Consider the following 26,233-nt stretch of genomic DNA (forward strand, 5'->3'; position numbering starts at 1 on the left):
TCTGTGATTCTGTGATTCTGTGATTTCCATGAAGATGTCTGATGACACAATTTCCAATCCTGTGCTCACAGAACACATGCAATTCTCACTGTCTTTGGTGAAGGTTTGGATGTCTGAATATGAAGGCAGTTTTGGGATCTCAGTAAGAAAAATATTCAGAAAAAAAAATCTGTTTTCAACCTAAAGTGTATTAACAGTTGATCATAGTCAAAAAAGGAAAGAGCAAGAGAAGAAAGGGGTATGCTGGAAGGAGAAAACTGTAAATCCCAGGTTGTGAAACTATGTGGCAATTAAAATTCTGTTTTAGTTTTCATGCTGATTTGACAATGTTACCATTGATCTGCAATATGGAGCAACAATGCACTGCAAACTTGCTTTGTGTTGTTAAGAGTTTTAATGTTTTGGAGAGAATTTTTTTACACAAAGAATAGGATCTGAGATATGGGTTTACTTTGGTTTTTAATTATCTCCAGCTATGATGAAAAACTTAGGGGAAAAAAAAGGAGACTATTTTGGAGGTGTCCTTAAGGAAACTTTATAAGGTTGCTACTTGTTTTCCTGCAGAGGCCTTGCTTCTTCCCACAGAGAAGTCTGTGGGTGAAAATTAGATTGCTGTGGGGAGATGGAAATGTTACATCCGCTCCTCTATATCTATTGCCCTATCAATGCCCAATTCCCAGACTAGGCAAAATGGCATGAAAAGAAAACAGAAGTCCCCAGCAGTTCAAATCCAGAGACTACCAAACTCAGGAGCAATTTTCATGATACTACTAAAATTATAAACTGTATCTATTCCTTTGAGGTCCCAACATCTAACAACATTTGCCAAAGTGAAATGATTTTTTTTTCCTGTGTTCCCTGCAGCATGGCTGTGGAAATTTTGTGCGTGTGATACAGTCGTACAATCGCACACACCTGTATGTCTGCGGCAGCGGTGCCTTCAGCCCTGTGTGTGTGTATGTCAACAGAGGCCGCAGGTCCGAGGTAAGTCTCTTTTCATCTTATCCGCTCTTTCTGTGGTGGATCTTACTAGTGTCACACAGAACTCAACATTTTGAAAATGCAAGATCCAATGGTCTGAATAGGTTCCTTCACCCATGTGAAGTAGAAAAAGAAAAAAGATCCGTAGTTTTCTCACCTGTTTCCAGCAAGAAGCAAAGCCATGATCAAAAGCCATGCCTGAAATACGACAGTTGTCCAAACTTCCCCAGTTTTACCAAATGCTAGGTTACATTTGATACTACTTTGTGTTTGATGTTGTCTGGTGAATTCATTCTTACTATTTATTGGAAAAAGTACCAAGAAATACTTGAAAGGAAGGAGCCAGACAGATAAAAGGTAAAATGTGCAGTCTACTTTTTATAACTTCCAGGTGTTACTGATTCCTGGATGAAGCTGTTAAGTGGGCTAACCAGGTATGTGAAGGTTTGCTGGACTTCAGCTTAATACCCACTAGATGCAATCCCAGTACAGGTAACTTTCTTCTACTGCACAGTTTTTGCCCCAGGAGATTCTTCTGCGATGAAGTCAGGAAGTTTTCTTATCACTGTGAGATCTTCCAGGGTGTAAATCTCATTTTGTCTAGATAGGTCTTCAGTTTTTCTATATTCAGTTTCACTGTGTATTTTCAATATACAAAGTACCAAGTGTTTCATAAATATATTGTCCAAGTTTCCTGATTTGAAAGTTAAATCTTTGTTTATGTGGAAGTGTAATAGGTGATAAATTAAGCAACCAGAAGGAGAAAGAAAAAGCACTTAACCCAGACCCAGCACCTCAGTAGCTTTTGGGTCAGATTCATGTCTGCAGGCGCAGGGATGTGCAGTATATTTTCCTGTACAATGTGGAAGCAGATGTGTTGGGAAGGAAGATCAGAGAGTGCTACCTGGAGTTTTGCCATGTGAGGGCAGCTTTAAAAGCTGGACTGGCTCCTAGGGAAGACACTGGGAAATTCATCACTGGTTTCATTGAGAGTGGGATGGAAATTCTGTCCAAGACCCAACACTACTGCAGAAGTTGCCAGGGAGGTGATAAATCATTGTTTCTCCAGGTAGGTTTGCATGGGATGATCTCAGTGACTTTTGGTAGGTCACTACCTGGCTCCAGCCTCCTTAACAGAGTATATAGTCTGAATCACTGCACCTTCAGTCCTAGTGACTAATCTAAGTATAGGGGTTCATAGTCCTGGATTTAAAAGCACAAGCAAGCAGAACTGAGAAAGTAAATCCATCCTTCCGATTAACAGAGTATGCATTAATTTATTTTGATGTATTTTGAAACTGAGGTCAGTTTTCCACAGCATTATCCTATTTCTTGAAAAATTATTTAAAACATGGAAAGTGATCTCATTTGTCTCTAATTAATGCAATATCCTTTAACAGCTTAAGTCGCAGTACTGTAGCCCAGAGGACTTTGAATCTCATTATTTTAGGCTTTTTCTAAATGAGATTTGGGGGTAGGGCAGGAAATGACATCTCGAGATGATGCAAGAAGTTAAATTTCTTAAGTTAAAAATAAAGATACATGTTTTGGAAGAGGAGAACTAGCTTCTCTTAGCCTGTCTGTATAGCTACATGCCTATGATCAATTGATTAAATAAACTGCTGTTTCAGACGTCTGGAGTCTGTCAGACACTTGACTGTAGGCATTGCATACTCAAAGCTATTACTGTACAGGCCAACAATAGCATAACAGTTTGAAACCAAGCATTTCCTTCTGAACTCATTGCATATATCAGTGCATGACTAATTAATAGAGCAGAATGAAGAACTATGTAGTGCTGATGGGACTAGGGAGAACTCCTTTTTTCTCTGCTTTTATCATTTCACCTTTAATTTAGTACAGTTTTCCATGCACAGAAGGCTGTTTTCGCACGTGCAAAATGGATATTTTAGAAAGCACATCTGTTTTTCTCTAGAAGCTACAAAGCCTGACAGTAAGAGTCATATCCAATAATCATAAGAACTGGGCCTGTTTTCCTCTTTTGTCTCCAGGATTCCACATTTCTCACAACAACAAAAAAAAAAAAAAAAAAGGCAGCTTCATTGATGAAGCAGATTGATGCCCTTTTCCCTGGAAGAGAGGTTAAAAAATAATTCATTTTCTTGCTTAGCACACTTGATACTTTTTGGTAATGACTCTCTTAGTCACCCAAATATATTCTAAGGTCAAAGTAAATGCAAACAGAAGGAAATGTAATCACTATGTGAATTAATTATAGACTAAAAAGTAGTTTAATATATATTAAAATCAAGTGTAATCCTGGAGCTAGTTTAACAGTGCAGTAATGGGCATTTTGAATTGGTAAATAGTGGTATAATATGGTAAATATGGATTAACATCAAACTGCATATTAATCTAGAAGCAAAACAACAGAAAACCCCAAGATCATATTAGAAACTTCATACTTATGCTTTAACATTGTTTAGAGGGGTTATTACTGAAGCAACAGATAAGATCTCTGACTAAATTAGGCAAAACAGAAGAGGGGGGGAAAGAGGGAATAACAGATATGAAAACTTCCTGCTGTAACTGAACATTTCAGGTTGTTGGAGTCTCCAATTCGCTGTCGCCGGGTGGCTGCTCAGTGGTCTGCGTGACATCCCTATTCCCCTGTCATGTACATTATTTGTTAAAGGGAATATAAAGAGTTGCTTTCCTTAGTCAAATAACTAATACATTGGCATCTACGTCACAGAAGTCTTTCTGTGGAGCTTTTGTCAGCTATGTTTTTCTGTCAAAACAGAGATGTTTGCAATTGTGTCTCTTGGCCTTTTATTAAGAATTAGAAGTTTGTTATAGGAGGCTAGGAACAAGTTGTTTGTTTGGTATACAGTGGTATGTGCGTAGATGTGATGGATTGATGTCTCTGCCACTACTGACTGCAGTTTTTAAGGAATGGACTTGGACCCGAGAGGCCCTTCTTGCTCAGCATACTGTGCTCTTCAGTATTGCTGGGAACCAAGAAGTGAAGAGGTGCACCAAGATGGGTGAATTTTCTAAAGATATTCAGACTGCTTGTATTTCAAGCTGTAGTTCAGATGGCTTCTCCTTTGCCAAATGTATTTCCAGTTTATAAATCACATAAAATATAAACAAAGCCCCATACCAAGATTCCTAAACAGCAAAAAATTTCCAAGAGATTTCAGGCTATGGCAAGAGATACTGATAAATCATCTATCACTACAGAATTGGAGCTCTACACATAATCCAAGAGATAGTACTGAAGAAAATAAGTATGATTTAGGGGATTTTTGGAGGTCTGGTAGCTCAGTAAAGAACAAATTATTTGTACAATCACCAAATGACAGTTGTCATAAGAGATTTTTATTTAATATGTGTTATTGTTCTAGTAGTTTTATTATAATGTCCTGGACCAGTATAAGTTTCGCCATGTATTCAGCAAATAAATGACAAATAACTTCAAAAACACAGAAGTAATTTCCACAGATGTTATTGCAGAGATCAGTCAACCTCTCCAAAACATAACTGGGCTAGGGGGAAAAATTCTCTTTTTCAGTCTCTTGAATTTATAAGAGTCTTGAAAATAACTCAGTACCAATGAAAAGTTGTCTAGAAAGATGATGAAAATCTGAATAGGAAAGCTAAACTGCTGATACTACAGCAAAAGTGCCCAGAGGTGCTGAGCATTCTTAATGCTGGAAACAGCCAAGCATAAAAATCACTTTGCGTCTGATGGTTTCTGAAATGAGAAGTGACACACAAATCTACGTTGCAGGAACAAATCTTCAAGATCGACTCCAAGTGTGAATCAGGAAAGGGGCGCTGTTCTTTCAACCCTAATGTGAACACGGTGTCTGTTATGATCAGTAAGTAAAAATACTCCAAATTGTTGAGGTCTAAACCCCTATGATCACGCGTGGTGTGGGTTGACGGTATGCCTGAAATGAGCTGGACACAGAATTCAGCCTCCAAGGAGCAGTACCTTGTGGCTGGCTGATGGGCTCAAGGGTTGAGTCCATCCTTGTTTCAAGGTTTACATGAAGCTAAAGGTGAGTGTACAAATGAAAAGCATAAATAAACTGTTGAATGGGAGAGAGAGGGAGAAACAGAAAACAAAAGATTGTCCCTTTTCCAGCTTACACATTTTTTCACAGGGTTAGTTTCAACTTTGCATTACCCTGTCTAGCATTTATGTTTGAACAGTTTCTGACCTTGTTCATCCTAGACAGCACTTGTGTCTCATTTAATTATTTGTAAAATCTCAGAGCAGCCAGGAAAGAAAGCCTGAAGACTTCAGTTACTTTGAATTTCATTTTTTTTGTCATCTCTGCTGTAGAGCCCACCAGCTATTGCAAGGCTCTTCATTCTTCACTTGGCTTTATACCCAACCAATTTTGCAATTTTCTTCCATCTGAAAGGCCAGAAAGTGATACAACTGACAACTTCAAATATTCATGTGAATTGATGGCGACTGTACTCAGTGACTATGAGGGATACCCAACTTTGTGTGTGCCTTTTGCACACCTAGCTGAACACTCAAAGGGGGAATACACTTTGTACAATGTAAGTCATCAGTAAAAGAAACCTTTCTCAACTAGGAGAGAAAAAAAAAAAAAAGAAATTAAATGCTTTTTCAATCAGGAGACATGTTATGTATACTTAGTGTAACCCGACCATTCACGTTTGCAGCAGGTTCGCAGACTTCTAGTGCCAAAGCCTTTATTTTTCAACATGTGCCTACTCCTTGTTATGTTTTTGGCTATGAAGGAATCAGCAGTTGCACAATTTTTTTAGACTTTCTTAGCAAATAAAGCTTAATGCACACAGGTACTGCATTTTTCACCCAAGGTTTAAAAGGGAACAATGTTCAGTGTTTCTGCCATTTGGCTTCCCCTAAATCAATGGCAATTACATATTGTGCCAGATATCTCCTTTAAAATTTGAGTCTTGTGGAGCTTAAGGGAAGTGTCATGTAGTCTGTCTTATGTGGTCTGTTCAAAATATAAATTAGCTTTTTTTTTTGTGATTTCTCATTGCAAATATATTTACTACAAAGACAAGTAATTTTATTCACAGAGGTATCAACTGCCATTAAAAAATAAAGTTTCCTTTCCTTGTTCCTTCTGGATTTTATGAAACACCATTAAAGTACATTGTTTCTGAATTACTGTATATAAAGTAAGCTGATTTTTTTTCTGCAATAGATCTATGGCAGCTTTGTTCATCTTAGTAGACTTTACATTATCTTCCTTCATGTTTCAGTTCTGTGACTGAAGAAACCTTCCCTAGTGTTTGACTTATCTTTCATGACATAATTAATCTACTAAATTTAAATTATACCAAAAAGGTCACATTCTTTTTCAAAAGAGTCCCACAGATTGGGTTTTGTACTTTCTTCCTGTTACCACAAAGTCCAGTCACTTCAAAAAACGTTAAGCTTGAATGAATTTCGCCTCAATATCCATGCCAGAAAAGGGAAGATCTTGTAAATCACAGCTTGTGTTAAAATGCGAGGACTGAGCCCAGTTCTGGGCTCTCCTTTGAGCATTCTTCTGCAGGAGGAATTCCTTCCCCTCACTTCAGAAGATGGAAAATACTGCCAGACCAGCTAACTCTTCCACAACAAAAGAAAGAACCATTTTTAAATATAGACGCAATTTCTTCATAATTTTGGGCATCACCAGCCTATAATACAGTAGGAAAGCTGATTCACCCTTCAGAGGAAAAGTGATGCTTTAAAAACAAATTTGAACTTGGTACACATTGCCATTGTACAAAGACACTTTTGCATCAAAGCAGTGAAAAATGTTCTTTGAAGAAGCTTGGCATAACTAATGCACAGGATGCGTGTCTCTCTCTCCACCAAGACTCTGAGGTATTTATAAAAGCAGACATACCTCATCAATTCGGTAATTCCCCCCAGCAACAAACAGAAGTAGTGTGAACGAGTTGTGCTGTGCACACCAAGTGAGGTGAGGAATTTAAGAATTTAACCAAAAGGAAGTGGAGCTGACAGATATCATCTGATACATGATTAGCAGGCAGACACTGGGAATTCTTAACACATAACTAATAGCATTGATATGTAATAGGATCAAAATTACATAGTGTAGTACTATTGTTAAAGTGTGAGCAAATGTCTATATGCACATAACGTTTAGTGAGAACCATAAGGCCGATCTCTTTCAGACAGTTTATTTCATAACAAGAACAAAGCTGTGATGGACTGAGGCAATGAGGCAAATATACAAAATCAGTTATAAATCAGTATAGATCTAACATCATTCTGTCAATAGATACCCAGGAAGCAAACGCTTCACAAACATGAAGCAAATGCATTGTTTAAATCCCCTGTGTATGAATCTTGTCATCACTGGGAGAGATGAGAGCAGAAGCGTGGCTGCTGGCTGCTCTGCAGGGGTTCAGTTCAGGCTCTAGCCAGCAGCAGAAAAACAAAATCTCCAGAGTTTTAATTCTCTCATGAGCCAATAGTCTTCCGTATTGATGCACACACACACACAGCATAAAAATAGCCTCAAGCGCTTCTGAACCTGTGACTCTTGCCAGCTTGACCACACTCTCTGGGTAGTCCAGGAATTCAGACAAAAACATCAATCAAAGGACCCAGCTGTACTGGAATGTGTTCAGCCACCACTCCCACTCTGAGTTACAGTTTATTTTAGCTACTGTTTTCTGCTCTGGGGTTTCATTGTCATTAGTCAGTGGAAATTGCTTGGTTATTCACGGAGTAGAAAATGATAGTATATGTAATTAGAATTATATGTACATATATTTATGCACACACACAGACTCTCACCAACACAGATATGCATCCTGACTGATGGACTGAGTTTTTAGCCCTGCACAGGGATCAGAAGTTCATAGTTCTGTTAATGTAAGAGTTGCGTGTCTAATTCTCTTCAGGCATAATGACCCTGTGCTTAGAATCAAGCACATAAAAGGGGACAATTGTTGCTCCCTATTACTCTACGTGAGTTCAATAATATGATTGTCTGGCCTCTGCAATACTGAAGTCAGCTTGAGGCTGCCTGGGGCACCCTTGACAATACTGTTGGTAAAAATTGGCACTGATCCACTGACTGCAACAGTTGTTGTGCCAGTTTACACCAGCAATAAATTCAGCCCAGTCATTTTGTCTGCTCCCATACCAAAAAAAGCTTTTTGAAGTACATACTTTAAAAATTGAATGTGATTCCTTTTCATAACACTAGCCTGATTTTTCCAGTGATCCTTAGCAGTGAACGTTGAGCAACTAAGCTTCATATCAAAGAAAGGTTCACCACATATACAGTTCTGCTGTTGCATTTATTTATGCATTTCCCTAAAGTCTTTAAGAAAAATCTGATGATTCTAGATTCTGTCTTTGTAAATTAGAGGGAAACTCCATTCCCATGACCCAATATTTATCTTTATAAACTCCTGTGTAAATAAAGAGCTGACAAGTTTAAAATAAAAATAGATCAGTAAACATGGATTTCCCAAAAGCCATAACAATGCATTTGCTTTTCCCCCTCCATTTCAATTCTTTGCAGATGAAGAGCTTTTTTCAGGAATGTATATCGATTTCATGGGGACGGATGCAGCCATTTTTAGGAGTTTGACCAAGAGGAATGCTGTGCGAACGGACCAGCACAACTCCAAGTGGCTGAGTGGTGAGATGCCTTTCTTTTACCAGAGGTTTTAATGGGTTTCACAGAGATTCATATTTGTTTTGTTTAAAAAAAAGAACTTGTATTTTAAAGAGCTGTTATCAGAATTTAATTTATAAAGTTGAACCGTGAAGAAATGTGTGTAGATACATATTGTAGACAATGCACAGGTACGAAGGGTTCAGTGCATGAGCCAACCTCTCAGGCCACCCCACCCAATGGCCTTTTTTGCATTAAGACTGAACCAAGCTGTTCAAGGGCAAGTGTATGAAAACCTTTCAAATGGCAAGTGGTCAGACAGTCTGACTTCTAGGGAACTACTTTTTCCAACTCCAGACATTGCCTTAAATTAGAGTGTTTAATACTAAGTTTTTTTCTAATGAATTGCCAACTTCAGTTAGTTAAGCTGATCTACCTCTGTACAAAAGACTCACCACTACTTGCATTCAAAATGTGTGCAGAATAGAGTCCCATTATCAGAGAAGTCAGTGACAATTCTTGACATTTATTTCAGTGATAAGAAATTGATTTTCAAAACACAATTGGAAAACTAATTTCTGAGTGCAAGCACTTAACTCTTGGCTTCACTGAAATCAATGTGAAAATTCTCCCTGACTTTACTGATAAGAAGGGTCGTTCCAATTAAACTATTTTGAATTACAGTGGTGGTCAACTCTTTGAGCAGAGGTAGATGTCAAAGGTTATAGAGCAACTGACATAGCAGTTCCAATTTGAAAAAGCCTTCAGGTATGTTGAACTACAGTTTCTGTGTTTTTGTCTTGGCAATTTTTAGGTGACTCTTGCTATTCGTGTGTGGCTATGACTACAATGAAATCACAAGACAGCAAACAGAATAAATTTGATTCCCTGTAAATGGGAAACTATGTTTGCTTTCTGAATTTTTTTTGTTTGCTATGCAGTCTTACAATTATCTGCACACCCTGAAGTGTGCACCCTAAAGTGAGTTAGGGAAAAAGAACCATTAAAATGCCTAATTTCTGGAAAATCTGCCTGTTACATATGCTCAGAACAGGTATTTGACAAGCACAATTCATTTCCATGTTCTTTTAGAGCCAGAATCATGACACTTGTTCTATTAATTGAGAATGTGCTCATGTGAATAGAAAAATGCTACAGTCTAAAGTGAGTTTTCTGTCAGAGATCCAACCTTTGTATCAGATTGTTTCAAGATTTGTCCTGGATTTCAACTGACCAAGCAATCTAGCATGATCATTGAAAAGATGCAGCCCTCATGCAGGGAGAGGATCCGCTTCTTCCTTCAGACAAAGGAGAAGGTCATCTGAGGACTCCTCCACTGTCCATTATGCACTTACTGTTAAAGATATAAATTGTTTTGCTCTCTCATTAGCCCTCCTTTGCAGTGTTTTACGTGTACACTTGGTTATATTTATCAGCCTCTGATATGAACTCAAATGCTGTTAAAGCATTTGCATACCCTGCTTTCCTTTTCAATCTTCCATGCGTTATTTTTCTCTCTTCTTTATGTACCTTATTTGTTCTTTTCCTAATGAGTCTTTCAACAGCTTACTTTTATGTTTTGCCTTGGTGAGTCTTTCCTTCACTGCCCCTGATAACACACTGACTCTTCTCTTTTCCTCCTCCAAGTCTTTGAATCTCTGTGGTAGTCTAATACTGCATTTTAAGCACTTTTCTAAAATTCTGTTGTGGGGTAAGATGTGAGGATGCAGGAACCAGCAAGAAGCCACTTACCTGGTGATATCTGGTATATACAGACATGAGGCTAGAGCATATAGCTTAACTTATCACAGCAATGCCTCTACATGCACTATGTAGCACTTCCTTGAAGCAGTCAGTAACTGTCAGATCATTAATTGCTTATACTGATACATCTTCTGGTTTAATCTTTTTGGTACACTGTTCCATTTCAGAGCCTATTTTTGTGGATGCGCATGTTATCCCAGATGGCACTGACCCCAACGATGCCAAAATCTACTTCTTCTTCAAAGAGAGACTCACAGACAACAGCGGAAGCACAAAGCAAATTCACTCCATGATTGCAAGAATATGCCCAGTAAGAACTGTTTTGTTTGCCAGGTTGTTAGAACAAGCTGCTAGTGTGACATGATAAGCTAAAAGACTAAATGATTGAAAAGCCTTTGATTTATATTTGAAACAAATTTCCTGTTTCACCTTCCAAATCAATAATTAAGAAGAGCTGTAACTGAACACACAGCTAGGGTCTGAACATGTTATGTGTATCTGGTTATATCTATAATGATATGGAAATTCAGAGATTCAGGGATTTGTGTGTTGCTCTGACTGAGTCAGAGTAGTTATCACAGTTGAATTTCCAAACTTACTGTCCGTTGGACAAACAAGGTACATTCTTTGCATAGAAGAATGTAATTATAAGACAGGGAAGTCTTTCTCACACTTACACACACACACACACTCAAAATCTTTGAAACACATTGGAAATATGAGAGCTAAGCTTTTAACTTGCTCTGATTTAACTTGCAATTACTGTTTTGTTTTTTACAAAATCTGTCCTTTTTGAGTTCTTGAATTGATGTATGTGTGAGCCTAACTTTAAAAGCATGCACAGAAAAATTAAATTTGGGAATTATGGCTACTTTGTGCAGTAATTAATTTATGATCACAGTGCTCCTTATTGTTTCATTTCCTTTTTCATATCTGTAATCAACTGTATATGAAAAATTATTGAAGCAGCTATTAATATCTCTGGTGAAATGGATTTTTTTTTTAGTGAAAGAAAAATTATGAATGCACAATTACTGCTAGCCTTTTCATTTCTTTGGAAAGGCCCAGGAAGATAACTGTGAGCATTTGTGTATTCCCTGTCTTTAATCTGGGTCTTCTTTAGAATTTGCTGCTTTTTGATGTTGTTGTGCATGGGTGTGAGGGTGTGTTTGGGGTTGTGTTAAGCTTCTTCACAAGTGATATGATGAGCCATGTGATCTCTTTTATAATCTCCGTTTTCTATATTTTTGTGAGGGTGCCCAAAGGCCTTTTTTGGGTATTTTGCAAGACATTTCACACAATTATAGCTGGATTTGTAATGTTACTCTTATAATGAAGCCCAGATGATTCCTGAAAGGCCTCAGCCTGTTTAGACTTACATGGAAGTCAGTGGCAGAATCCCAAAGCTAATGAAAACAAAACTGAGCCATTCATATTTGTATATTTGTATACTATCATATTAATATATCAACACCTTTGAGACTGGCCTAACATATTAGCACAATGGTGCCAAGAAAGACCCATCCAAAAGACCCCTTATGGGTCACCCAGAAAGTCGATTACCAGCTCCGGGAGCACCAGTGAAACATGCAGAGCATTTCATTGAAGTCACATTTGCCTAGCTTCTGCATTTCCTTTTTCCCCTTCCTTGGGTGACATTGTGCTGTACAGTTTGGAAGACACTGCTCTTATCTAAGGTGTTCACCAGCAGAATGAGGCAGGAGCTGTCACCTCTGTGCCGCACCATCTGCTTGAGCAGTTACAGTTCCCACCTTGCACCGGGGAGAGATAGGAAGACCCTAGAGCGAGCTGTGACCAAGCTGGCTCTGGACCAAGGTAGCAGGACTTGCAATCGTACACTACTAGCTTGACCCATGTTGGCCATCATTTCTCAATTTAATTCAAAGCATCCACCTCATGGGCCAGCACAGCTTACTCGTTCAGATGCAGCTATACTGCTGCCAGGACTAGAAGAAACATCCCTTTTAGAGGTATCATGAACTTGTCCACACTAGGTATTGGTGAGTGATACAGATCTCCACAGTCCTTTCTAATCATACCTACACAGATGGCTGCTGCACAGAATGAACTGCCTGACCCGCTCAAGCCTGCTAGCCCTGCACAGAGAGTCTGCTCAGAAAACTAGTTTCTGTTTTTCCTGTTTCTGGAGTGTTTACATGGGGGGATTTGGTTTAGTCTTGTCTGGTTTTTATATTGACTATAACAGCATAATTGTCTACATGATGAGTCAAATTAACCTGAGGAAAATGTGGGAAAGCCCAGTAAAATGTTAGCTGTGTTGTATTTTTTTTTTTCTGAAAATAATATTCCTTTCCAGAATGACACAGGTGGTCAGCGTAGTCTTGTGAACAAGTGGACAACATTCTTGAAAGCAAGACTTGTGTGCTCAGTAATGGATGAAGATGGAACAGAAACATACTTTGATGAATTAGGTATGGCAAGAAAAATCCCTTTAAAGTTTTATCTAAATCCTACACCCTGTGTGTATTTAATTGTTGACGTTCATTCAGCTCCCTAGTCAAGTTGTTGACAGTGAAATCTTGGCCCTGTAGAAATTAATAACAAAATTCCCCCTTGCAGTTTTATGACAGGAAATGAAAAAACTTATTCATAAATCTCTCTGGGTATTATCATTATCTTTGAAATAAAGGTGATTAATCTTGACTCTGTAAAGGAATTATATATGTAAAGAATTAGTGTTTGGAAAGGAACTAGTGGAATCTATTGTTATTTGCTCCTAGTTAGTTTTATGATAGAGGGTTTTTAACATAGATTTCTATAGTATTTCATATACATGTATATACATGTATAACATACAGCTTTTCTGCAATACAGGTTTTCTTTTTTGATCACTGGGTAGAGGCCTCAATTTGATAGTTCAAGGTAGTGCAAATTCATCCTGTTACTAGCACCAGCAATAATACCATGAATAAATATAATTTCTCAGGATTCATTCAGGCTGTTAGATTCTCAGTTCAACATCTGAGTAATCTATACAGCAGTCATAAGAGGTCTCATTTCAATAAGGAATTGATGGATGCATGTCTTGATAGTTAAGTGTCAAACAATGTTATCAGAAAGTTTCAAATTCTATATTGTCCACAGCTGTGATGTACAAAGTCATAGTTCTAAATTCAGGTATTGTAAGATTTGGTATGTGTAGTACTATAACTGTATAAATATATATGGCCAATGGGCCTCACACTGGGGCTGCATCTGATTCTGACCTCTCTATTGCAATCACTCTCTGACTTTGTTGACAATTTCCATCATAGCAAATGGAATTCAGAGTATTGATTACTAGGTATCATTAGAAATATTTGGGGTACTTACATTGGTGCAAGGTTTCAGTGGAACCTGATGGGCAGAACCTAGCTTGCTCTAACTCGGAACGTGCGAGGTGCTTGCAGGACTGGCTTTCAGAAGTTCCCAGTGCCTCCTAGCACTGCCACAGCAACTAATCTTTCAGAGCTGTGATTTGCCAGCCTACTCCTCTTCAACAAAGCAGTAGGATACCTGCTTTTAGTTTTCTGCATGACAAAATGTAGGACCGTACAGAACAGGAGACAGTGTTCTCAGTCTGGGCTCCCAGCACAATCCTGTGGCAAAGAGGAGGAACACAACTGCAGCTGGAAGTGCAGAAAACTGGGAGAGAGCAAGTGTGTGCTTCTGTTTTCATGTGTAATGATTCCAGTTCTGCACGGTGAAATCTTTTGCTTTTGACGTATTTGGAAGACTATTTTAAAGATTCAGAGGGTTAAATGAAGGAGCTACATACATTAGTGGAAAACTAAAGAACATATTCTATGATAAAAAGCTCAGTTCAGTCTTTTCATGTGTTGTAAAATACGTTTAAGAGGTAGCTTGCTAATAGTTATTAAAAACATTTTTAAGGAGAATCTGTCAGAGATTAAATTATTTTTCACTGAAGTGTAAACAAATAATCAAGAGATCAGAGGTAAATGTGGGCAAATTCAGTTCAGTGAGCAGGTACAGCTTTGCACAGTACAGTCAATAAATCCCTACACAACAGAAGCTGGAGGTTTACATCTCTCAGTGTCTTCACTGCAAAACTGTCTGTCATTCATACCATGTTGCAAATGAGCTAATGAGGACATCCAGAGAGTGTACTGGACGATGAAACACCTAATTGTCCTACTTTGGTTTACATCTGTCTATAGGAACTCTTTGTCTTTGACCTACAGCAACTTAAATGTTTGCCTACTGTTAAACAACCTGCTGAAATGAGATCCAGCTGCGAGAAATGTGCGACATGGATCCTGAACATGTTTGAAAGTCTTTGCCTTCTGTCTTCATAAGGCTAGATGGCATGGAGTTAATTTACAAATCTGTTTCTGAATGTTCAAATGCTAGATTTATGCATATGGTCCATTCATATGATACGTCTGCTTTTTCCCATTCAAGTCTGAGACAAAACTACCAATGATTTCAGGAGGAATAAAGTCATAATTTAAACTGGCAAATAAATATTTTATTAGTTTTTTTTTTTCTTTTTCCTTTTCTTTCTTACAGAGGATGTGTTTCTTCTGGAGACAGATAACCCCAGAACAACGCTTGTGTATGGAATTTTTACAACATCAAGGTAAATGGAGAGATTTGAAAAATGTTACCTTTCTGAACTGCACAATTTTCAAGATGAAAACTGAATGTGATGGACTGTGGTCAAGGCTGTTCTGTGCAATTTTCTATGTCTGCTGTAGCCAGCATTTGCATGCAGGATTAACAGTCTCAGTATCATGCTGCTTGGAGCGAACTGCTCCCTGACATACTGTCACCTGGCCCTGGGAGAACATTTCTGTAGAGGACCACTTGCTACTGTTCAGCAGCGGAAAGCTAGACGACTTCAATGCAGTGAACTCGTGGCATCTGAGAGCACTTAACACCTCCTGAAGGACATCCAGCACCCTGAAAGATCAAACCAGGAATTCTTACATGAATTCATACGAATCATTTCCAGTCTTTCATCTGGCAAATGATTGCACAGATGGCAATAAAACCCAGTCAGCCTCAGTTGGCTATGAAAAGACAAGCTTATATGGCATTTGATCACCTCCTTGCAGCCTCCCTGTTGTCAATCAGTAATATTAATGTACTGTGAGCTCCCAAGGGCAGTGGAAGTACCAGATATGGCTTACTATGTTCAAACTCTCCACAAAGATAGACCAACAGGTGGAACAACAGATTCTGCCATCTCTACCTTCATTTTTCTCACTTTTCTTTTGCCGTCACTGTATAGTGGTAGTATGCAGGATAGAAATAGTTACTACTTACTGATATCTGATATGCTATCCTGTATTATTTAGCTGTTATTACTTACTTTCAAATAGGTATTTTGCTTGGTTTTAAATTTCATTTAATTTATTTTGTCAAATTAGCAAATTATTTACTATTACTAAGATTTCCTTTAGTGGCAATTTCCAGTAAAGAAATCCTTGCATTAAAAAAATATTTTTTCCCAAGAAACTTTTATGTCTTTTTTCATGTGGATCCAGGGATCTGCTTTCTTGAATGTGTGAATCAGCCAGGAAAATATGATTTTGTGATATTTAATTGGGAAAAAAAAAGAATCCTGTAACTTGTAAACATGTGGTGCAGTCTACATTTTATGATTCCTATTGCACAAAAACATAAAATGCTGAGGTTATGTTTAGCAGTAAAACTACACTTACAATTAGGTTGTGGATGCAGCATGCTTGAACTGGAAACACTTTTACCTAACTCTCCTGGTATTCCTTCAGTGGAAATGAGGTTTGAATCACAGGACCATATAAGGTGACAACAAAGAGAAAACTTCACTTTTTCCTGGCGCTCAAGCTGTTTGCTCTCTCTGTTGAAATTTTTACACTCATGCATTTCTGTTATCATGAACCACATGTTCTATGCTTTCTTTCTCTTTTTTTGACTATAGATTGAAATGTGTTACCTAGTTAAATACAGCAACCATAAGGATTTTTACTCCTTAACAGTTCCTTTGTCTTCACCTCTGTAGACTCCAACTCATAACAGTAGCAAGAGAGAAACATCTCCACAAATAACTATTAGTATTTTTATCAAAACCATACAGAGGGAAACCAAATAATATTAAAGTAAATTATTTTGGTGGCATAATCTGCTGTAAATCTAACATAAAACATCTGGAAAGAGTAACTACATTTCTTAAAACCTATTAATACCTACTAAAATTCCCACAAATACCATAGACCCTTTCTCCTCTTAATCCAGATATAGCTGAAGGCAATGTGGATTGCACTTTCCTTGTTTAGACACTATGTGTAATGTTTTCAGGTTTTTTTTCTGGAGGTTTTTTTTGCTCTTCAATTGAAAACAGAGTTACTTGGATTATCTTCCTCCTACAGTTAACATCAGGCAGATTTTAGACTGTCTGGAGTTTCCGCTTTGTTAAGATAAATATCTCAAACCTTACATGCAGTGAGAGAAAAAAAAAGGAGGAGTTAATTCACTTCAGTCAGTCTTAGAATCACTCTAGAAATTATTCCCCTAGTGCCTTCCATCATCACGGGGTGATGGAGGCCATTCAGGGTTTGTGCTGGCTGAGGAGACATCTGAGAGCATTACTGAACCCAAAGCAGGGGAAAAAACATCCCTTTCTTCTAGGGGATCCCCTTGGTTCTCCTCAGAAAGCATCAAACTTCAACTCTTTTGAAGGGGTCTTTGTAAGACCAGTTTTGTGGGTGGATTTGAGGACTGGATAGGAGTAATTCCTTTACAGCCACAACCTGTCCTCATTTTGCTTAGAAAAGCTGGCAACTGACTGTAATAATCTAACCAATTGCAATTGTGTTGGATGTTTTGATAAGTATTTTAGCCATGTATTTTAGGAGACTCATGGAGGTCTTGTGGTTAGTATACTGGTGGGGAGTTCTGGAAACCTGTGCTGAGCTTGGCAGTACAAAGTTTATAAAACTCTTGTCTCACTGAAGTCAGCAATATTTTTGCCATTGATTTATCTGGGTCCAGATTATATTTCTTTTCTATTCAACATTAGGAAATTTTCTTATTCCACCAGTAGGGTAATACCTTCTTCCCTCTTTTTTTCAGTTCACTGTTCAAGAAGGTGCTAGGTCTTAAGGAGTAATGGCTTATATTAGGAAAATAAATTAGTTTATTTTAAATGTATTAAATTCATGCTATAAAAGCATTAAATTGTATTAAATATATTATTTTAGAGTTATCTTTCATTACTGGACCATGCAAAATGATGGAAAAACTATACAACAGTTGGTGGATTGCAACACTTAACTTTTTCCTACTGTCTTCCAGCTCCATATTTAAAGGCTCAGCTGTGTGTGTGTATCATCTGTCCGACATCCAGACCGTGTTCAATGGGCCGTTTGCACACAAGGAGGGCCCAAACCACCAGCTGATTCCATATCAGGGCAGAATTCCGTACCCTCGACCTGGCACTGTAAGTACAAAGATGTTTATGCAGGCTTGCCAATTACTTGTCTTTGTTTAATACATAAATAAATATTATTTATTCCAGGAGAATGGGCTACATGTGACTATGACACTTAGTTACAGTTCAGAACAACTTTATTTGCTTCTCAGCTTGCCATACAAATCATGTAGTATCTGGAAATCTTCTATAAAGAATTAAAAGTCATGCAAAATGCTAATCGCTCTTGCTCTTTCTACTGAAAGGGTGGTAAGAATTATTTCATTAGATGCTAAACATATTGTTTACACGTACATTATATTTTCTGTGTGTGTCTGAACAAAAGATAGCTAAATAAATAAGCATACAAAGACAGTGTTGTGAGTGCATTCTGCAGTCTGGATCCAAATGTCTGTAAATCTGTCTTCAGTCTGTATGAATTTTTCCATAGTCCTCTAAAGTTTTGCAGCTCTGCTGGGATGCTTGGGAGATGTAGTAGGAGAACAAGGCCTCTGGGACTTGTCATCTGACTCGGTCTAATACCGTGTCAGGCACTGAATCTTAGAAGAGAAAACTAGAAATAGATGAGTTTTTATGCCAATCAGTTCATAATAGTTCTCCTAGTTAAGAATGCTTTTTGTATGCCTTGAAATTTTTTCAGGACTTTCTTTCACTGTATTAAGGGTAGTAATAATTTTCCAATAAATTCTGTACACCATTAGAGCTAGCTCTGTTTCCAAGTTTTACAAAAATGTCCCATGAAAGATTTTAAACAAAATTGTTTGGTTTTTTTTCTTTTCACCTTTATGGTGTAAAAAAGTTGCTGTTGGTGCACTTTTGTCATTATTTATTTATTTACTTATTTGCACTATTCTTCATTTAGGTTTAGCAGAAATATGAGGTCTAATATTTCCAACTTTAATGAAGAATATCTAAACTTTCTCTAAAATCTTCTTTAAATCCTTATTTGCTAAATTATGTATGGCAGTGTGGACTTCAGTTGACTCCTATGAAGTCTTCTTACAATTTCTTAAGTCTCAGAATTAAATGAGTATGCACAAAGTCATAAATCATCACTTGATGATGCAGTTATTTTTTTTTTAGATGAACACTTTGTTGCTTTTCGATTTATCACGGGAAATTAAATTTTATTTTAATTTTGCAAGTCACTGCAAGAACCTTGAACCATGTCACTATTTCATTCCTATTCATCTTTGTGATGTAGATCTTTTTCTTTCTCTCTCTTTCTCTCTAGTACACTAATGCTCAGATGCGTGGAATAGCTTTCCCTGTTTACACATTTCTTCATGACATTTTAGTGCAGTTATTACTGACTGTAAGATTTAGGACTTCATGTGCCCAGGTCTCTAGAATTAGCTAATCAATACCTGATATTCCACTAATATCTAATGCTAGCATTATTCTTTCTTTGCAATTCATTCATACAGCTCTAATCTCATGAGTTCTTTGAGGCTTTAAGCTTAAACTTTACAAAAAAAGAAAATAAATGGCCCATTTAAACAGGAAGTTTCGTGCTCTTGTGAGGAGGCACATTCCAGAGTTTCTTCCTGCTTCAGAATATTGTATTTGTATGTGTTTCCTCAACCACTGCCATGTTATTCTTGGTTCACCTCTTAGGCTTATGAGGTATTCCAGATGGACCTAAAGAAATTGGGCAGCACAATGGAAAGGAGAAAAGAAAATTCAGGTTTGGATTTAACATTGTGACAGAAATTACCTACATTTTTCAGATGTGCTGATGATCTCTGCATTTGAAGATAAACTCTTAGATCATAGCTCAAACAAACAATAAAGCCAAAAGAAATTCTTTTAAAATTATCATTGCTGGTTTTCTGATCACTGGCTTTTCTGTGCTTCCTCACAATTCAGCCACAACACAGTATGGTAAAGGTGTATTTTCCAAGCTGGGTCTTGTTTGGCTTTGCTTTTATTTCACTGCCAAAAAGTTCCACTTTTAAATGCATGCCACGAACTCTATTTTTATATGTCAAAGCATCTGTAGAAACTGGGACATGAGGATTTTTTTGCTGTTCAGAATTTCAAGGTTTCAAAGGGTTAACTTTGAATATCCACGCTTGCAGATTATGGGACATGAGCCTCTTTCCTGTGGAACATAGGGGGTTTGGAACTTCTGGGATGCTGGGCTAGACAGGGATGCCTTTTTATATGACATGGAAAATCCTACTTTAGAGTTGCGTAAAGAGATATTAATACCAAATCTCTCAACAGAAATGAATGTGCATTGTGTCGCAGTGCATTGGATAAACAATGAAAAGGCTTTGGTATAGCTTCAGTAGCATTAAATAAAGCAATATGTTCATTTGGCCATAATCAGCTCTTCAGTGTTTGGCTGCCCTTCACTAAATACCAATGGTTTCTTATTTCTCCGCAGGCAAAAATTACTTATGGAAAAAGACAGGAAAAAAGAAATTACATAATTGGCAGCTTGCTACTAAATTCAGTGATGTTTGAGGATAGTTTCCATTTTTCAGAGTTTACAGAAATAGTTTTTGTACCAACAGCATGTAGGGGAATATGCTGTAAATTAAAGAATTCTGTTTCTCTCTGCAATCTAACTGCATGGTGATCAACTGTGAACATAATTATTGTGTAGCCAATTCCTTGAATGAGGTGTGAAGGATACACTTTCAATCCGACCAGGAAAGAGAGAGCTTATAGGGTTCTTCAGTGACATCTTTGGCTTGTCATTGGTTTGTACAGGGGATAGCAAAAGAATTAATTGATTAAAGATGTTTGTTAAGGCTTTGCTCAGAACGACTATATAATGTAAGTTTTTAGGGTCGTACTGGGGTGAACCATAGCACAGACATTTTTGCAGGAAGTCACAGACAAAGGTCTTATGATCTCCATGTCAAGAATTGAAGGATAGAAAATATCAGAGAAAGTCTTCTTTTAACTGAGGTATGCAAGACAGGAAAGTTTAATTTGGACTGCTCATGAAACAGAATCGCTCTGGAGAGGAATGGGGGTCTGGCAGATCACTAGCAAGTAGAATAATCTTGCTAATAGCCCACAAATTTATGAACACAGTTCTTTTTTCAGCATTTGTTACTAATCTTAGAAGATAGCTCCATACATTTCCTGGAAGACTGCGGATGGAAGTGCCACAGAGGGAAGGAGTAGAGCAAACAGGAATTCAATTTTGTGAGCACTCTTAGGGGGCTAACATGTAGAGTCATTTCTAATGAGAACCAAACCAAAACCCTCAGAATAAGAAAGAGTCCATAAGAATCAATTGTCAAGGATGTCACATGGGAAGAAAAACACATATCTGAGCTGGGTTCCAGTTCTTCTTCTTGCAGGTAACTGATTCCAGAGCAGTTTCTTTTAAAGAATTCCCACCAAAGCTGTTCTATTTTGTATAAATAATTAAATCCTAACTGAGACAGAAAATTATTCTAAAGCCTGGGATTAGGCTGCAGTCCCCTGTCAACTTGGTTCTAGGTATTGCCCGGTGGTTGGTTAGTTAAGTGCACGAGATGGAACAGCTTTTAGCAACAAGGGTGGAACAGGCACTCCTGCCTGGTGGTTAGAAGGATCCCCTAGGAGGTGAAGACCCAGATTCTAACATTGGCTCACATCAGGTAGGTTGGAGACATGACTCATATATTCCCAGCGAGTTTCCTAGTGTCTCAGAGTATAATTCTTTTTTGTGTAATTTTAGCCATCTAAAAGCAGGGCATCTAGTCTTAATTACTGACTACAGAGGAAACCTAGGTGGCTAACTGAGAATAAATGCCTGATATTGAGACAGAAGTCAGGTGAGGTAAATCTCACTCTAAGCTACTAGCTATTTTTGTCTCTGTGGTTTTGGCCAAAAATTCCATCCTAGACATAAGAATGGTCCTCATCAAAATAAAAAATTTTCCATGAAATGATTCGTATTGAATAAATCAACTTTTTCCAAGTGGAAAAGTATTGTGTTGAAATATTTCTGAATAGCTCCAATATTCTGAGGAGAGTTTCACAGCTTAGAAGTCTGGTAAGGGGCAAAATGAAAGCTCAGGAGAAGCAAAAAGAAATGTGGTAACGGTGGATGAAAAAAAGTAATGTAAATTAGCATAGGTACATCCAGAGCATTATCCTACTTACTGACATAGCTCCTGATTTCTTCCCACAGTCTTCTTTTAGCTTCACTCTCAGTAAAGACTTGAGATTTCTAAGATTGCTTGTATTTCCTCATGAGGTCCAGAATGCCTCAGGGCTGATTACTTGGGTGGTTCTTCATTACATGTAAAGAAGCCTCCAGAGTATTCATGGACCTCTGTTATTTCTCAGGCATAGGAGAATGTGTAGACAAGATCCTGTGAAGGGTCAGTCTTCTCAGATGTAGATGAGTTGTCATGGGACCCCCTCATCAACTCCATATTATTATTTTTTCAAATGAAGATGAGTCACGGCCTTTTTCACTATCTCATAATCAACGTAATGACTAGAGGGATATTGACCAAATTACAGTTAGTGTTAGATTTTACCTTTTCCCTTTGTATTAAATCTATAACAAACCAACTGCAAAAGTTTGGTGTCTTCCCGTACCAATTGCTTGGATTATTTTTCTTTTTTCAACAGGCAGTTTGGAAGCATAAAGAATGTGGAAATACATCCAGAAGTATGGATCTTTGCCATCAATATGGGTTTTGAAAGTGCAAAAATATGTTTGTGTTTGCTTTATCTGAATTGATGGGAGTACAAAGCTTTCAAGCACTTCATTCCCATTACGGGAACATAATTGCTTTCAGTCAGAGTCTGAAGTGCTCTTTTGGGAACTTTATCAACTATCTGTCAATATTTGTAAATGACTTGGGGATGAAAACTCTCTGAAAGATGGTAAGTATCGTTAAAGCATTGTTGTGCATGTTTCTTACAGTGCCCAGGAGGAGCCTTCACACCTAATATGCGGACGACCAAAGAGTTTCCAGATGATGTTGTGACCTTCATCAGGAATCATCCTTTGATGTTTAATCCCATTTACCCAATACACAAGAGGCCATTAATCATCCGGATAGGAGCTGACTACAAGTATACCAAGATTGCTGTGGATCGAGTGAATGCCGCTGACGGAAGATATCACGTCTTGTTTCTTGGAACAGGTAAGACAAACTTAGCAACCGTTGTTTTCCTCCATTGCATTGTAATTTGCAATCACCTCCGATCTGTTCAACTTATACCTTCAACTTATACAATCAACACTAGTGTACATTGTATTTGGTTTAAGTTATAGTACTTCTCTTGAATATGGTTTGTCTGCAACACGATTCCACATTAGAATCTGATGCTCTCTAACATGAGTAAAAATACCAACATATGGCTTTGTATTGTTTTGTATACGCTCATGTTCGTTATTTAATATATGCTGTGTAAGCTACTTCTGAAGAAAACCAAAATCTGATCAGGATGTTACAAAGGCAGAAATAACAACTCCACCAAAAAAAAAGTAAAACTATGGAAGTATTTAGCAGAGAAAGAGAAACAAATGTTTGGAGTCCTAGCAGTAGTGGACACAGAGAATTTGATCCAAGTATTCTAAAATAATTTCTGTCTAATATAACCTACATTTTGTTTTTTAGTTACATCAACACTTAATCTGGTGTTATGCTTCTGAAGTCTGCAGGGAACAGGTCAAGTGATTCTCCTACTGATCAATTTTGATTTTTTTAAATATTCAGATATGCATCACACTTTTGAATTGAAGCAGACAAGTGGAATGGTACTCTGACTGGACCCTAGGATTCGTTCACGTCTGAAACTCCCGCTGGTTTAACAGGACATTATGGGTTGATAGTCACAAAAGCTAATCTTTTAACTACAGATGGTTTCAAGTAGAACAAAGGAAAAGAACTCCAGGAGAACAAATATATCTCTGAACATCAGAAAATAATTACAGAGATGGCTTGCATTACTTTTACGGTTCACATATTATTAGGGTCCTGGTTGTTTTCTGCTTGTAGAATAACTGTGTGTGCCAACAAATTCACATGGGGCTGGAAATAACCATCCTGTTATAATAGATTTAGGAAGCTGGTGCTAAAATATCTCTCAACAATGTCAGGCTTCTATAGGAGCAGGACTAAAAGGAACTCTCTTCACTCTTCTTAGAAAAACCTCCCCAACTATCAAAATCAGCAGGGTGCTCTTGTGCCGAAGGAGGCCAGCTGCATAGTGTGCTGTATTAGCAGAAGTGTACCCAGCCAGCAGGTTTCTGGAAGGGATTCTTCCCCTGTATTCAGCTCCTGTCAGGAGTACCATGTCCAGTTGTGGGCTACCAAGTACAAGAAGAACATTCACCTAATGGAACAAGATCAGTTGAGGGAGTGTAGCATGTGATGTATGAGAAGGGGCTGAGAGAATGGAGGTTATTCAGAGAAAGCTAAGGGGACACCTTGCTGTTGACAACTGTCTAATGGGAGGAAAAAACGGATCTGGACTCTTCTCAAGGTGCTTGGTGTCAGGGTGAGAGGCAATGAACACAAGCTGCAATGTGAGACATTGCAATTGGATATAAGGGAGAAGGTTTTGCAATTAGATATAAGGGAGAAGGTTTTCACTGTCAGTGTGGTCAAATGTTGGGATAACAGCCCAGAGCGGTTGTAAATTCTTCCTTGGAGACTCAAAGGATTTAAAACCCAACGTGATACGGCCCCAAGCAACCTGCTGTAATTGGACCCACTTTCAGTGGGAGACTGGACCAGATGACTTCTAGAGGCCCCCTTCCAGTCTACAGGCTTTTGCAGTTCAAAGGAAATAGGGAAACAGAAACACTTTGTTCATGTACTTGTGTCAAACCTGCACCAGGTCACCATCTCCTGTACAGTGAATGCTGAGCATGCTGTAAGGCATAGTCAGGGTAGAAGAAATGCTGGGTAATGAATTACATTAGAAATTTCATCAGGTTTTGATCTGGGTATTTTTGTTTTCTTGCTTGGCAGTTGATAAATGAGTTTTAAGGTGTTCTTGAAGGTCTCTCTGATCCTACTTGCAGAGTCCTTGAAAACTACCAAATTACACTAATTAGGACAGGGCTTTCTTCTTGAGGTGGGGTCCTCCCCAACATGTAACCACATTTTCTTTTAATGCAGCTAAAGTTCTTGACTTTGGGACCCTTTAGTGTAATTTTCTTCCTTTCCAACAGAAGCAAAGAAAAAAGTCTTTGTACGCGACAGTAGAAAGTAGTGTTAGTAGTTACTGTCTTTACTACTGTTATACAACTCCACAAGAACTCTTAGTAAAAGAGGAGGTTTGGTTTTCTGTTAGCTTTATTCCTTGCCAAATCACAATGTTTAGCCAGAGTAATAGCTTGGTAGGCTAGTACAGGTCTTTCAAATGAACATTTTATGCATTTTGTTTATATAGTGGTGCCATCGTTTTAAAATGCTCTATAAAATCTAATGTTAATTGGAGGAAAACTCTACTAAAGATCAGTAGAAAAGAGAAGACATTTTAGTTTCCAACCAATATAGGATTCTTAATATAGCAGTGATAGTTAATAACAGAAAGGTATTGAAAATTTGAAATGTGTATGAAAATGTACAATGCTGATATTTTACATTTCTGTAATTCTACAACAGATAAATACGATTCATTTCATTTTATATTTTGATTAGCTTTTGACTGTTTTTAGGTGATCAGTGTGGCCTCACAGACACACCTGTGATTTGCTAAAAACTTTAACATACCTCAGCTTGTTCTTACGTTTTGTTAATCCTCTTCTGTGTAGCAGCACGGGGTCCGTTATGGGACAAGTACATAAACTGGAGCTCTTGATACTTTATATTCGTTGCTTTATCTTCTGCATTACACTGGAGACGAGGATCATTGTCTGCTTTCTAGTTAGTCGGAGGGGAGGCATTGTTCTTCCTAAGTAAGGCACAGGACATTAATAGCTTCCAAGGTCCTCCTCAGAAGAAATTGGTGCAATGTAAGTTACTGTGTTTTTCAGCCCTTTTAAATAAAAGTGATCAAGTTTCAGCCACTGAGAGGAGAACTTGTTTTCTTTATTCTCTGCTTTCTGTGAGACTCAGGAGGATTCGATAGAGATATTAACTGTCAAAAGGAATGCAGAGGGGATTTGCTTTGGTGTCATTTCATCCTGGCAAATGCAAAAACCACATTGTATAGGAGAATTTCATGTGATAATTTCCTTGGGAGCCTGGAGCCCCACAACCGGAGACAATGGGACTTGACACCTGGTGACAATTACACTGAGCTTGGATGATGAGTTACTGCTGCTGAACTGAGATGTTGCCAGCCATGTCTGTCACTGTCAGTGACCTGTCTCATGCTTGAAATTGGAGTGTTTTATGTCTTGCCAGATGTAAAGCACACAAAATGTTTAGCTTTTCCTCTCTTCCTCCCCTGTAGCCTTAGTAATAAATCAGTT

General features: G+C 37.9%; 1 protein-coding gene across 1 annotated transcript in view; it reads left to right on the forward strand.

The window, feature by feature from the left end:
* Positions 1-864: 864 nt before the first annotated feature.
* The window catches only part of SEMA3C (sema domain, immunoglobulin domain (Ig), short basic domain, secreted, (semaphorin) 3C), a 44,772-nt gene continuing 19,403 nt past the window's right edge, over positions 865-26,233 (forward strand). The window contains exons 1-8 of the mRNA XM_010085071.1: positions 865-984; positions 4,739-4,829; positions 8,517-8,636; positions 10,544-10,686; positions 12,715-12,829; positions 14,931-15,000; positions 17,700-17,844; positions 22,724-22,946. Coding sequence (XP_010083373.1) covers positions 4,823-4,829; positions 8,517-8,636; positions 10,544-10,686; positions 12,715-12,829; positions 14,931-15,000; positions 17,700-17,844; positions 22,724-22,946 — 823 coding nt within the window. The 5' untranslated portion in view covers positions 865-984; positions 4,739-4,822. The remainder of the gene's footprint in view (positions 985-4,738; positions 4,830-8,516; positions 8,637-10,543; positions 10,687-12,714; positions 12,830-14,930; positions 15,001-17,699; positions 17,845-22,723; positions 22,947-26,233) is intronic.

Source organism: Pterocles gutturalis, unplaced genomic scaffold (genome assembly GCF_000699245.1).
Source record: "Pterocles gutturalis isolate BGI_N339 unplaced genomic scaffold, ASM69924v1 scaffold29530, whole genome shotgun sequence".
Lineage (NCBI taxonomy): Eukaryota > Metazoa > Chordata > Aves > Pterocliformes > Pteroclidae > Pterocles > Pterocles gutturalis.